Here is a 14,898-nt window from a genome sequence, read left to right as displayed (position 1 = left end):
CTTGTCTGTTCAAGGACACCCATACAAAGATTTTGTTTAGTGTGGTTGTTGGTTTAGCTTTCTGTAACTTTGTAGCAAGTACGGTCTGCATGTGTAGGCGCTTATTGCGTCATGATTGCAAGGTGCCCCGATATATTTTCCAACTGTCCATTATCTGGTTTTAATGTCCATTCTGAAATGACCTTCCAGCCAATCAGAAACGACTATTCAACAATGTTGTGAGACTATAATAATGGCTATATTATCTCTCTATACTGTAGCACACAGCTATTACAAACACACTGTATAACAGGGATCCAGCTCCCCACTAGAATAGTTCCTAACTGATGGCGGCTGAAGTAAAGGTTAATTAATGAGTGTTGGCAGGGCTGGTGGCTGCCAGGAGAGAGAGGACCCCCTGGGACCAATACTGGGCTGGTGGAGGATACGGAGGATACAGATAGCAAGGAGAAGAGAACAGCTATAGTCGGTTACTCAGCTGAAATTGAGTCCCTCGACCGTTCCATTTGGTTAACCTCTGCTTAGTGTGATACAGTGGATCACTTACTCATACTGCATTATAGGGCCGCAATCACATTATATCAGTATATCTGGTCTCCTGGACTACATTGAGATGTAATATGATGAATAAGGTATGCCTTAGCCCACACAATACGAGCTGAAGTTGAGCAGAATGCTTTTCAGTTATATTATTTATCACCGTCCTCACACTATTTTCGCTGCAATCAGACATCAAAGGATTCTGCATAATATAATTTGGCTTGGTATAAATATGAGAGGATAGGTGTGGGAATTGAATGAGTCAGAAATAAATACTTTAGGGATTCTCCATCAAGTAACAACTGTTTGAGATACTGACTTGACTTAGACAAGGAAGTAATTCCTTCTTACATAACATGCATAGTTGAACTAATTGGCTTTGATTTTGAATATATCATTTCATTGGTTGACATTAAATGTTTATTTCTTCGCTACACACAATCAGCATCAAAACACTCTGTTTTGATTTTAATGTAAATCATAACTTATTTCAAGATATAATATCAAAGCAAAAATATTCATTTTATGGGAATATTTACCTAATAATCATAGTATTTCCTTGACTAAAATGGGGGGGGGGGGGGGGGGGTAATCAGCATAAGTACAATTAGGAATAGCTAACTTTGTTTGATAGCATTTACTATATAGATGTTTTTTAGATATTAAGGTTGTTTCTCTAACAGAAGGGGGATTATGAGTAGAAGGCTTTGCCAGTAGAGGATGGATAGTCATGGAGACATTAAGAATATGGAATGCTAGCGGGCTAACAACACAGCTCTAGTTAAGACATGTTTTATGGGGCTCAGGGCTCGTTAAGGCAAAGAGGTGACAAGAGCATTTCTTTACAGGATTTTGAGGGCTGTTCCATGTCATGCATGGCACACATATAGGCAGTTAGGTTTCTGCAACCAATTTCCTAGAAAGAGCTATATTAGACCTTGATTACCATATATATTGATGAAGCAGCCTCTGTTTTTAGAACTACAAAAGAGAACCACAAAGTGAATCAATGATGCAATGGATCATATTAGTCACTGGTTGTCAATGTACTGTATTTAAGAATGTATCATTTTCTTTTACATTGTCTAAGCATCCTGCTCTGGAGCCCATTAAAACCAGATGTAGAGAAGTATGTTTGTAATTCAAGGCCACAGAAGCAAGGAAACACATCCCCACAAGCAAATACAAAACAGAGTTGGTAACAGGATTGCAACACCAAAGAGAGAGCATGGCTGCCAAGTTACACACAGTCAAAGACCACAACATCAAACAGGTTTTCCAAGCAATCACAGGTTTCAGTGTTCATAGTGGAAAACCAGGACAGTTTCTGGCTGAGAAAGGACTGATATTTCCGTAAGATATGATACGTATATTTCTTTACATACACAATGGCAGTTTTTGAGTGTGTATTTTTTCCATGTTGTTTAATATCCAATTATTTAAATGTATATTAAGCATAAAATATAAACTCAAAAAGACTCAATACATTTTGTCCACACTGGTGGCTTTTAGAATAGAACATAACAACCCAGACAACTAAAACTTCTAGACTTCCTTTTAATAGACACTTAATATTCATAACCAGTGGAGGCTGCTGTCTAGTGAACTGTTTAAGGACAAAGTCCTGAAAGATCATTAGATATCTGATTGAGCGCGACAGGAAATGGAAACTTGCGTTGTTTGCATTTCCTCTAGGGCCGAGTGAAGATAACACAGCAACAGAAACAAGAGGACAGAGCCCCAGTTATGGTGTTTTGCAGATTAATATGGGTAGCTGGGGGGGATGCTTTGGAATAGCTCAGACTGAAACTGTGTCAGGGCTGTCGTTTAGCCCAGTTTGATCTCTATGGAGCTGACCCTCTTTGGATTTAACTCAATGAATGCCATGAAGGGGTTAAACTTCATGTCATGATCATGGTATTAATTTTCCATTTTAATTTGTTATAGCTTTTGGGGTATGTGTGTTTGTAACAAGGCATTGCTTTTCTTTTCTCGCCAGAAAATCAACAACCTAAGATTACCATTTGAATAATTACTTCAATTTGATTTTAAAGGCTTAAAATGTATAGTCTTTCACAGATAATCTGAGGGAATCCCTGCAAAGTGCTAAACCATTAACATGTCATGAACTTCAAATAAAAGCCATTGATGGCATTCTTGTCTAACATAAAACATTTCCAGTATACATTTTTATGAAAATACAGTCCACATTATTCATATACATATTTATATAAGCACTAGGAACACATTCTTCATATATATATACAGTTGAAGTCGGAAGTTTACATACATTTAGGTCGGAGTCATTAAAACTCATTTTTCAACCACTCCACAAATTTCTTGTTAACAAACTTTAGTTTTGGCAAGTGAGTTAGGACATCTACTTTCTGCATGACACAAGTCATTTTTCCAACAATTGTTTACAGATTATTTCACTTATAATTCACTGCATCACAATTCCAGTGGGTCAGAAGTTTACATACACTAAGTTGACTGTGCCTTTAAACAGCTTGGAAAATTCCAGAAAAGGATGTCATGGCTTTAGAAGCTCCTGATAGGCTAATTGACATCATTTGAGTCAATTGGAGGTGTACCTGTAGATGTATTTCAAGGCCAAACTTAAAACTCAGTGCCTCTTTGCTTGGCATCATGGGAAAATCAAAATAAGCCAAGACCTTAGAAAACAATTGTAGACCTCCACAAGTCTGGTTCATCCTTGGGAGAAATTTCCAAACACCTGAAGCAACATCTCAAGACATCAGTCAGTAAGTTAAAGCTTGGTCGCAAATGGGTCTTCCAAATGGACAACGACCCCAAGCATACTTCTAAAGTTGTGGCAAAGTGGCTTCAGGACAACAAAGTCAAGGTATTGGAGTGGCCATCACAAAGCCCTGACCTCAATCCTATAGAACATTTGTGGGCAGAACTGAAAAAGCATGTGCAAGCAAGGTCTACAAACCTGACTCAGTTACACCAGCTCTGTCAGGAGGAATGGGACAAAATTCACTCAACTTATTGTCGGAAGCTTGTGGAAGGCTACCCAAAACATTTGACCCAATTTAAACAATTTAAAGGCAACGCTAACACATACTAATTGAGTGTATGTAAACTTCTGACCCACTGGGAATGTGATGAAAGATATATAAGCTGAAATCAACCATTCTCTCTACTATTATTCTGATATTTCACATTCTTAAAATAAAGTGGTGATCCTAACTGACCTAGGATTAAATGTCAGGAATTGTGGAAAACTGAGTTTAAATGTATTTGGCTAAGCTGTATGTAAACTTCAGACTTCAACTGTACATATATATCTATACACTACCGTTCAAAAGTTTGGGATCACTTAGAACTCTCTTTGTTTTTGAAAGAACAGCCATTTTTTAATGGACAAAAAATGTGCTTTTCTTTCATAAACAAGAACATTTCTAAGTGACCCCAAACTTTTGAACGGTAGTATATATATATATATATATTAAAAAACAATTAAGCACTAGGAACATATTGTATTTCTAAGCTCCAAACAGCTTTACAAAAATAATCTGTTTAGACATTGCTGTTTTTTGGGAGACTTTTTAAGAGACAACTGTAAGACATCAAAGGGTGGAAATCTCACTCCAACAAAGAGTGTTTAAAGTAATTGTCCAGGGATAATAGGGAGAAAACACAATCAAATACTTTCACTTTTAAAGTTCCCCTTCAACTAATTTTAATGTAAAACATCCCTCACTTGCAAACACAAGGTATCATGTGTGAGTAGAACCGCCCACGTATAATGTAACAGAGTAAAACCCAGAACAGTTAAATAATTGGGCTTAAATAATTGTTTTTGTGTCGTGTTACTACTTCCCATCAGTGACTCAGTGATGATATCACTTCCGTTACCGGTCAGTGCAAAATACAACATTAGAGATGATTAAAGTAAAAGATTGACAGTTACAAACAAGACAGCTTGATATCAGCTGACCTGCAGCAGTAACATTAACTAGCTGATAAACCTGGAGTACCCAAGTCTTTTCATGACCACCCCACATGTGTCCTCTATCAGTCTGATGTCCTTGCGAGGCATGTTCTGCCTCCATATGTTAATGTTGGCTGGTGATATGTCCCCCTCGTACATCAGGTTGTACAAGTTTGTGGAGGTGGTGAACATGAGCTGGTTGAGGGCCGCCGGTGTGACCGGCACCCCCAGGAACCTGTGGATCCTTTCAGCTGTCTCCTGGGGGAAAGTGACTATGTCCTCAAACCTCACCTGGAGGTAGGCCTCTGCCTGGAGGCTCCCACTGACCCGGAGCACTGCAGCAGTGTGTGCCAGCCACAGGTGAGCCAGCAGGAGGACGGCACTGGCCTCCGAGTGGGACAAGAGCCTCCGGATCATTCTGAACTCAGGGGCTGAGACTGGGCACCTGTCCCTGGTACTGCTACTGTTACCGTCCTCCTTGAATATCAGGGACAGGTGTTGAGGAATGTTTTTAAGGGAGTAAAAGCTGGGTTTACTGTTATAGAGCATGAGATAGATCCACGCCCGGGGGTCTCTGACTACATTGATGGTCCTCAGGGACGGGCCCACCACCTCCTGAAGGAAGGGGAGTTTGAGCCCCCAGCTTCCACTCCTCATGTTGAGGACCACGCGGGCATTGGGGTACTCACTGACGTGACGCCTCATCTCCCTGACGTACTCAGCATCCCGATCAAGGCCGCCCCTCATCTTGCCCCTCAGCTCGGCGGCAGGCTCCTTCCTCCTGGTCCTCTTCCTCCTGTCACTGCCGGGGCCTGGGGCTCTCTGGGGCAGCTTGGCCCTGCTACTCTCCACTAGCTGGATGTTCTGCAAATGCAGCTTGGTGTTGTGGACCAGAGAATGCAGCCAGCCCTGGATGATTTTAAAGCGTCCGCGCAGGGCGTCCGTTCTGGACCACTCACAGGCATCAACCAGCGAGTCAAATTCGAACTCGGTCTCTGGAATGTCTACATGCTCCGTGGGGACCCGAATGTAACCAAAGTCGGAGCTGTTGTCAAAAAGGTTCTTAAGTATTTCAGATCCTGAGCCAGGCAGGGTCGTTATGACAACGGTTGGCAGGGCAAAGCGATGTTGATCATAAAGTCTGGTTTGTTTGCTGACCTCTGGGTCAGTGCTGACACCTTTCCATTTGACCCCACATAGGAGTTGATCGCAGGTGTTTGACACGAACAACAGCGCAGCTATCCACAGTATGAGCACCGAGAACAGAGCATAGCGCATCAGTCTACTGAAGCACACATAGAACTTTCTCTGCAGGGTCAAAAAAACAATAGCAACACAAAGTATCACCCCCGCTATCACATTGACTGTGAATCCAAAATCAAACAGCTGATTGTCCACTGTGTTTTGTTTCGGAACCAGTTGAGTCCCCAGGCCATATCGAATGATCTGATGTCTGTCTTCCATTTTGGCATAACCCCCAAATCCTAAATAACTTAATCTTGTTCCTATGTCTTTATAGTTTGTAACAACTGAAACTATTTTCTCTGTGTTGTTTATAACTAGAGATAGTCTGACACCATTTTTGCTACTGTCCAGAAATCGACAGTTGGACACTTTGACATAAGGTCCATGCATCACATAGGCCACTCGGCTTACTGTGCCCCTCATGGGGAAAGTGACGTTAACATACTGTGTCCACCTCTTTTTGAACTCCGCAGCCTGCTCGGCCTCCTGTATCCTAGTATCTGGGCTGAGACCCTGACTGTCAAACCAGAACATTTTATAATGAGCATCCCACACATCCATCAACGCCCCATTGTACTTGTCCATGAATTTATAGGGGACATATTTGAAGTCAATGTCGAGGTTGTGGAAGAACGCACTCTGTGAGGTGATGGGCGAATCGTCCAGCTTCTCAACATGGTCCAGTACTAGCAAGGTCTGGGAGTTGAGCAGCACAAGGGCCCTGTAGACACTCCTCAGCCGCATGGCAGGAGAGTAAGCTGGGGCTGCCTCCCCGCTTACAAACATAGTGTCTCTATGGGAGGAGGCAGCGATCAGCTCCCCAGCAGCATCCCCTACCCCTTCATCTGTCCAGCGCAGCCATTTAGCACACTCCCCCAGCTGGCCCTCCCATGGAGCGTTACACTGGCTGCTGGGAGAGGGGCCGAACACCAGCACATTGTTCAGATAACTGTACTTAGGCCCGTAAAGTGCTTCAGACACAAATACCTGTCCGTTAGGGGCAAAAGTGAAGGAGTTTTGGTCCGGGTGCTCGTGGCCTGGGTTGAAGCTATTCCAGCCGTCCAGCCATGAATAGGGCTTTGCATGAACGATGTCATACACGGCACGGCCACCCAGCTTCCCGGATTTAAAGGAGACAAATGTGTTTCCCTGACCGTTGGGCAGCCCGGCTCCGTACGTCACCACACCCCAGTTAGAGAAAATATGCATCCTGGCTTTGCCAAAGCCATGGGGAGGTTGTGCAGTGAGATGGGCATTGTACCAGATGTACTCAGTGTGTAGGGTAGTCCAGCGCTGGGCAGAGGACTGACCCATGGGACCGTCTTTGGGCCTGTGCTTTCTAATCTGCTGGGCTAGCCAGTTCCCAGTGCCGTTTCTTATAACAAATGTGTCTAGGAACACCAGCTGGCTCTCTGGGCCGTAGAACCAGTTGTAGTTGGAGTCGGCTATGCCCACAGTCCTCTGAAAGCCGGGCAGAAGAGTGGCATAGTAGAACCAGAAGTGTTCCCGCAGCCAGTTGTTCTGTGTGTTGTCAATGTTGAAATGACGTTGCGCTAAGAAAACATACTGAGTGATCGACTTGGCTGTATAGCTCCCGTATGCCACGCCCTCATCCAGTGACCCGTCTACAACGTGGTTTAGGAGAAACATGGTCTTCTCCATATAATTGACTGACACCTGTTTCCAAACCATCGTTTCTGGGTCATCATGGGCGCCGACCACAATAGCCCCAGTCAAGATGGCTAATATATTAGTGGTTTGATGATTTTGGAGATACTGTTTCCCCCAACCCCTATACTTAGACGTTTCATACAGCTCCTCTGTCTCAGAGCGAATTCTCTTGAGGTAAACATCCCGTCGGTGCTCGTCCAGGAACGAGTAAATAAAGTCATATGCGGTGGCAAACCCAGTCAGTGAGTGTGCCAAGGGCACCTCATCATTGGGAGCACTGGTCACCTTCCAGTCCGGGTAATTTGCCATTCTATCCATAAACTTCATGAGAAACTGCAGGGCACCTGAATCCTCTGGGCACAGCAGGCAATACAGAGCAAGGGGGGGTAGGTTGTTCCCGTAAATCTCATTCCACTTGCTAGTAAACTCCTCATGTTTTGCAGGGGGCATGTAAAGGGGCACATTGGACAGCATGGTCAGGACCGCTGCTCTGATTACTTTGAAAATGTGGCTATGTGTGCTGGACGATCTTTGCCTCATAAGCTGTACATCAACTTGGTTGAAATACAGGTTGGGATGAGAATCTGTAGATTGAAGTTTTCGATGCTCTGATGCTTTACCCTGGGTGAGTTTGAGCGGCACCAAATCATCCGTAAAAATGTATTTTTCAGATGCATTGAATACACCCGAAAAGGCCATTCCCACTGCCAAGAGTGCCAGTAAAAATATATAGCACCCTATCCACTTTTTTGCCATGGTCCAAGACATTTTGTTGTTGTGTTGTTTATATTATCATCTCTTTTTTGAAGCAGAAGGGCAAATTTAAGTATTTTTCAAAAACTTCAGAAATGTATTTTGGAGACATATTCAAATATATATGAGATGTGTTTTCTGACAGTTCAATCTCACATCCCCTAAAAAAAAAACGACAGACTATATTATTTCACAATAAAATAGCATGCATTCTACAATACCAGTCAGCGTGAATAATTGCCAGGAGGCCAGAGCTTGACAGCACTAATGTTCTGCCTACTGTATAGGCTACTCCAGTCCAATACCGTACACAAACGCACAATGTCCATCTCCACTTGGAAAGGTTTGAAAACGCAGCAGACAGATAAAGTTGTGGAGGTGTTGACAACTGTTCTAACCCATAAAATAAGAGTACAATCAAACAACAATTTTACATAAATATTTTTGAAAAATGAAACATAGAATTATCCATGAATCTTTTCCGTTTTTGCCGGCACGTTGTCAATCCTCACTGGAGTGTGGCGCATGGAGTGACTGGCATCTCTCCTGCTGCGAGCAGCAGCAAACTCGTATTCATCTCTCCCCAAAAAACATTTCCTCCTGGAAAAACATCAGTCAGCCCCAGTCCGTGTCCGGTCCAATCACAGACACCCAAAGGCTTTTTATTCTCCTCGATCGAGCTGAAATATCCACAAACCAAAGAAAATAGCGCATTTCCGCATTTAACATTGCGAGCTGTCGCGATGATGTACTGTCCCAATCCAAGGTTTAGTCGTTTTCCATTCTAAAATTATGTATTTTTCCCTATTCGCAGTTTGTCTTCTTTCCCAAACCAACGAACGTTAGATTAAGTAGGCTAGTTAAAAATGGAAAGTTGTCGTCACTGCCAACCAAGTATTCAAAGAAAGAGACATTAGATTGTCAATAAAAAAAAATACATTCCCAAAAATAGACAAACGTTCAGGCTGGAAAATCCTTGCAGCCTAATCAACTGCTTTGCGCTCGCTTTCTCCACTCCGGCATATATACTGCATCACACAACAATTGCGGTTGAACATGTATGTATCTTGCTGCGTCTGATGTCTCCGTCCTACTTACTGTATTACAGTGTGATATTGTTTTCTAGCAGTCAGTGAAAATGTACACCTTACTACCTGTAGAGGGAGCCGTAATTTTGGAAGTGCGCTCTCAGATTTCCCTGCGCGAGAATGCAGCTGCGAAATGTGAAGTTCAACGAGTTGCAGATTATTGTGTAAAAACAACGCACAAATTGGAATTACTCTATTGTGAGTTAATACTTTTAGCCTACATTAAATTAGTAGAAAACCTATATGTCCAAAAACCTGTTGATGGATATTGCCTATAATGAATGTCAATCACACCGACAATACTGTGTAAATGTTTAATTATAGCGTCATTGAAGTCTAATAACAATCAGCATTACCTAATTACTCTGCCACTGCATCGGCACCTTAATCAGTGCCAGGATGCCATGTACTTTAGAAAATCAGAAAAGTAATTAGCCTACTGAAAGGACCATAACAGTAAACAACACATGTGAGAAGATAAGACATGTATTCACTGTAGGAAATTTGGTGTTTTTATTTCACAGTTGCTGCCTTTGACTTTTTACTCATTGCCAGACTCATACAAGCTCATAGTGTCTACATGGCAGATATTCTGTGGGGACCACCTCACTGAGTTGCACGTTCAGACTACATGTACAAATGGACCAACAGTTACCCTTATCAGCCCCTTTGCAGAAGCCATGCATCTAGATCTCCCCTAGGACACAACTCTCCTCTTCCACCAGGGAGAGAGAGATGGAGGCTCCTGTGCCACATCCACTTCCCTTCCTTGCCTTTCAATGCCATTAATTGTCCATCTGTTCAGGGTCCAGGTTTCTCAACAGCATACCGGTGAATAATTTAATCTTCATTAAGCGTCCCCTTCCTCCTTCATTATTATTATTTTTTTCTCAAGAGAATTAATCTTTAAAGATGGCTGAATGAAAGTGAAAAACTAGATTTCTCTTGCTTCTGATATGCAAGGATAAATGTAATCCCTTGTGTTTGTTACAAACACTTCCCACTGGGCACAAACGTCAATTCAATGTCTATTCCATGTTGGTTCAACGAAAATGATGTGCAAATAACATTGATTCAACTAGTGTGTGCCCAGTGGTCTTTGCCTTACAGAACACGCCTTGAGGGAGAAACAAATAACATTCTTAAAATGAGATTAAAGGCAGCAACTTACAAATGTCAGATATGTGTTTTAGACGGAGCAACATTGGATCGACTGAGCTGCCTAATTGTAAGAGTCTTCTGCATACTGTGATGATGGAGTTCCATTACCACGAGATAAAAACACTCTAATCACTATTATCCACAGCTGTCAGTGCCTACGGCCCTGAACAGGAGGTCTTGAGGTTGTTGCTTGGCACGCGTTGCCTAGTGACGTTTCAAACACATCAGATCAGAAGAGGTTGAACGCTATAGCTCTTTGTTGCCAAAGATGTGTCAAACATGGCAACATGGCATCCACACACAGAGAGAGACAGTTTCTTGACTGACAAGCGATAGGTGGCCCTTTGCCATTCACTGCTGTTCGTAATGGTTGTTTGAAGTATCAGAAAGCTCAGGGTTTGGCTGGGGTTGGGGTAAAAAAAGGTCTGGTCATGCATATTGAACAGAGAGGTGTGAACAAACAGCCGGTGCCCTTATTAAAACCGTGGCATGCTGGGAGCAAAGGGAGGAGTGAACCAGGGTCCTATGAAAGACTCCTCTCAGTCGCTGCAGAGAATATCAATTCCTCCCCCAGAGTCTCGGGGTAACACAGCATGCCAGCGTCCTGCATGATGGCCTCTGGGTAGAGTCTGACTGAAAAAATGTGTCTGTTTCAGTTTTTTAAGAGCGTTGCAACACTTTACCTTGCCATGAGGTCTGGCTGTCAATCATGTCGGTCTGAGAACTCATCTCTAGGGTGGTTTCTCTAGCTAATAACACATACTCTCTCCAAATGATCTGTTGGCTGTCAAACCATCAGCCGCAATGTTTAGTAGCCTACTATCAGCGTAAGAGTTTAGTTTATTATTATAATAACTAATTGAAACCAAAGCCATTAAAGCAGAGACTGCCAATGTAATCTGCAGAAATTGAATTAGGAAATACACTGAGTTTACCAAACATTAGGAGCACCTTCCGAATATTGAGTTGCACCCCCTCTTTTGCCATAAGAGCAGCCTCAATTCGACAGGGCATGGACTCTATAAGATGTCGAAAAACGTTCAACAGAGATGTTGGCCCATGTTGACATCAATGCTTTCCATAGTTGTGTCATGTTGGCTGGATGTCCTTTGGGTGGTGGACCATTCTTGATACACATGGTGAACTGTTGAGCGTGAAAAACCCAGCAGTGTTGCACGTCTTGACACAACCACCTGGCACCTACTACCATACCCTGTTCAAAGGCACTTAAATATGTTTGTCTTGCCCATTCATCCTCTGAATTCCACACATACACAATCATGTCTCAATTGTCTCAAGGTTTAAAAATCCTTCTTTAAGCTGTATCCTACCCATCATCTACATTGATTGAAGTGGATTTAACAGGTGACATCAATAAGGGATCATAGCTTTCAACTGGATTCACCTGGTCAGTCGATGTCATGGAAAGAGCAGATGTTCCTAATGTTTTGTACAGTCATTCATTGGACACACAATATCCTAAATACATTATTGAACTACATGGAGGCCTAAACCAATTCAAGTGTTACCTATTGTGAGTAAAATCTTTGTCCAACTCTCTCAATGTACATGATTAACCACTGCACCAAAATTATCTAACGGTGATATAATGTTATTATAATGACCTTGAAAGCAGTCTTCTGTAACAGCTGAAGGTATGAGAGGAAAATGTTCCCTAGAAAATATACAATTATATGTATATCAGTACATGAAATCCCTTTCCAAGACAAAAGTGCACCTTTCAAACTAGTTCTTTCCTCCACTCCATACGTTATTTTGGTGACTCGCTGTCAAACTTCTACATCCATTAAACAACGTGAGACTGCTGCGTTTGACATAGCATTCAAAGAAGATAAATAGGAGGATGATTGAGAACAAACACATTCTGATAGCGGGATCAACCTAGCAGACCTTGAGTGAAGGAGACTGATGTGATGTGCCAGGCAGGCAGCCTTTAATGTGGGAGACGTTCTGAGCTGGGAATACGCCGGGCTGTGATCATGAAACATTTACCACACATGCTGCGTTGATACCTGTTCTACTATGAGGAAGTGCATGGTACAACCCAGCTCCTAAAACCCCCATGAATATTTCAAGATGCAAATTTCATAGTCCCCCAGGGTAATTTGGTGCTGAGAAAAAAACTAAAAGGAAAAAGAATGAATGCTTTTAAGTGAGAAGGTGGCAGAAAATAGATGGAGATATTATGAAAGAGTGTGAGCGAAAGAGGCACACTACCAATTAAGATCTGTGGGAATATGGCTATGTTTCAAAGGTCCCTGTCACCACCGTGTCTGCACCCATGATACAGTATAGTGCTTCTACTAGGACTGATTGTATTTTGTTGCTTAATGCTCCTCCCTTTGCTCACATTGCTTATGCAGATGATTGGCTTGTATTATATCATACATGACATAATCGTACTGTGTGGAGAAGAAAACACTGTTCCCAGATGTAAATCCAATTTCGTCGTATGACATCTGATGTTCTCCCAGGGGTGTAAAATGAAACCTTTCTGTGTGATTGATATTGCAACAACCGGTTGTGATGTGATTTGGCTCTGTGCACTGCAAGATTAGAACTCGCAGTGTTTCTGTTGCTTCTACCCCTCCCCACTTTCAGAGACAGAGGTTTAATTTGACACTGTCAGGAGTCGTCTCTTTGCCGCACACACTTCAAACAGTCTGGTAAGGAAATCTGTGTTCTCCAAGGCTCACATTATTCAAATGGGCCCGGCATCCATCTCGCAAATTTGGATTCTTTGCATCCTCCTCTGCTTTGACAGTATTAATGTTGCCACCGCAAAGTGGGGGAGAACCTTCCAAAGCAACTCACTGCATTGTCCGCTGGGAAAGTGACAGGCTTCTGTTGAAATGGGACTGAAGCAGAAATGAGCAGTGATGCACAACTGACTGAGTCCAACGTCCATCATAACAGATTTTGGCATGAGAAAACATGAACTACTTCCTCCCTGCGCAAAGCTTGCATCACTGGGCTGGGCTGGCCCTCTCCCCTAGGCCACTGTGACGTATGAAGGCATTACATAAATTAATTAATTCACCCTAATTAAAATCATGCTGTGTATTAATTCTCTGAAGAGTAAGTTCATTAACAGTTCACAGCAAAATGCCTCATTGATTTCCCATTGCTGTGTAATAGACATATGAGGATTCCCTCTAAATCCCAAATGAAAATCCAAACCAATATAATTTCAGATGTGATTTTCCTCTAGAATGTGTATTCAAACTTACTGTGTGTTGCCTATCATTCATACTCGCTTGAATTGTCTTCTTGTTTCGGTATGTGTGGCTTAACAGTTTTGCTGCCTGCAGTCTCTCTGCCAACTAAACCTTGATTATTGGTGTTTGTTTGTTGCACCTTAGGCAATGTCATACTTGAATAAGCTGTCAAACAAAGCAAACCTAACCTCCTGTGTGGCTCAGTTGGTAGAGCATGGTGCTCACAAAGCCAGGGTTGTGGGTTTGATTCCCACGGAGGAAAGGTATTCAAGTCTATGCACTCTAAGAGTCTGCTAAATTTCCGAAATGTCATCAAGTAGGTTAGCTGTGCCTTCAGTTGATTTAAGATGGAAAGTCATAACATTCTATTCTCCTGGTCAAATTCTATATGGAAAGTCATCAACTACATTTTCAGTCTTTCTTCATTGCCAGGATCGTCTTAACAGACAGACCACATTTCTTGCCTTGCAGGCAAAGCATGGCACCTGGATCCTCCAGGTATACAGTAGCCTGAGGGCTAAACCAAGCAGGCAACATAGATATGGCTTCTAAGAGTGGCAGTGTTGGATGCCCCCACTGCCGTACCCTGCTGTGTTCAACCCTCAAGCACCAGGCAATTTGTACCTTCGTTGACTCTAGCTAGACCTGAGCCTCTCTACCTCGACAAGGAACTGTTATTAGAAGGCTTACCCCCAAAGTGTCCGGAGTCAGCAGCGAACAGGCATGTCACAAGAGTCTGGAGACAGACGTAAAAATAGGGATGTAACGATTCACCAATATGCATCAGATCAAATGTAAGTTAAGGGTGCATTGTTCAGGTTCACCATCAGCCATGGTTTTGGGAGTTTTGCTTTTCGCAATCAGAGTATATGGTAATTTTTAGAAGTACATGGCAAAGTTGATCATTTCATAACGAGGACAGCAATCACTTTTGCGAGCAGCACTGCGTGGCCGGAGCGAGAAAAGAAGAATAGCTCTATCTGGTTGCGTTCCCCTGACTGGTTGCGTTCCCCTCAGACCTTGCATGCATCAACCAATGGTTGCGTGCGACGTCATCGACAGTGTTATTGACTGATAGATTGCTAAAACATATCATGTGGTTAGCTGATATGTAAAATACCTATCCCGGCGTTGTAAGATCTGGCATGCGTCAGCAACGCCGGGGCAGAGGAATGTAAAAAACGTCCAAACAATCACAATCATTTGATTTTAACAAGGTGGAAGTCCAAAATGCTATATA

At 42.6% G+C, this 14,898-nt stretch overlaps 1 protein-coding gene across 1 annotated transcript; it reads right to left on the bottom strand.

Annotated features, from left to right (window-relative positions):
• Positions 1 to 1,571: 1,571 nt before the first annotated feature.
• On the bottom strand, positions 1,572 to 9,264 carry dselb (dermatan sulfate epimerase like b). Its single transcript, XM_020494092.2, has one exon. It carries the CDS (start codon positions 8,183 to 8,185, stop codon positions 4,526 to 4,528), a length of 3,660 nt encoding a protein of 1,219 aa, XP_020349681.1. The 5' UTR covers positions 8,186 to 9,264; the 3' UTR covers positions 1,572 to 4,525.
• Between the last annotated feature and the right edge of the window lie 5,634 nt (positions 9,265 to 14,898).

The sequence above is a fragment of the Oncorhynchus kisutch genome, linkage group LG11, assembly GCF_002021735.2.
Source record: "Oncorhynchus kisutch isolate 150728-3 linkage group LG11, Okis_V2, whole genome shotgun sequence".
Lineage (NCBI taxonomy): Eukaryota > Metazoa > Chordata > Actinopteri > Salmoniformes > Salmonidae > Oncorhynchus > Oncorhynchus kisutch.
This window is presented reverse-complemented; position numbering and strand designations above follow the sequence as displayed.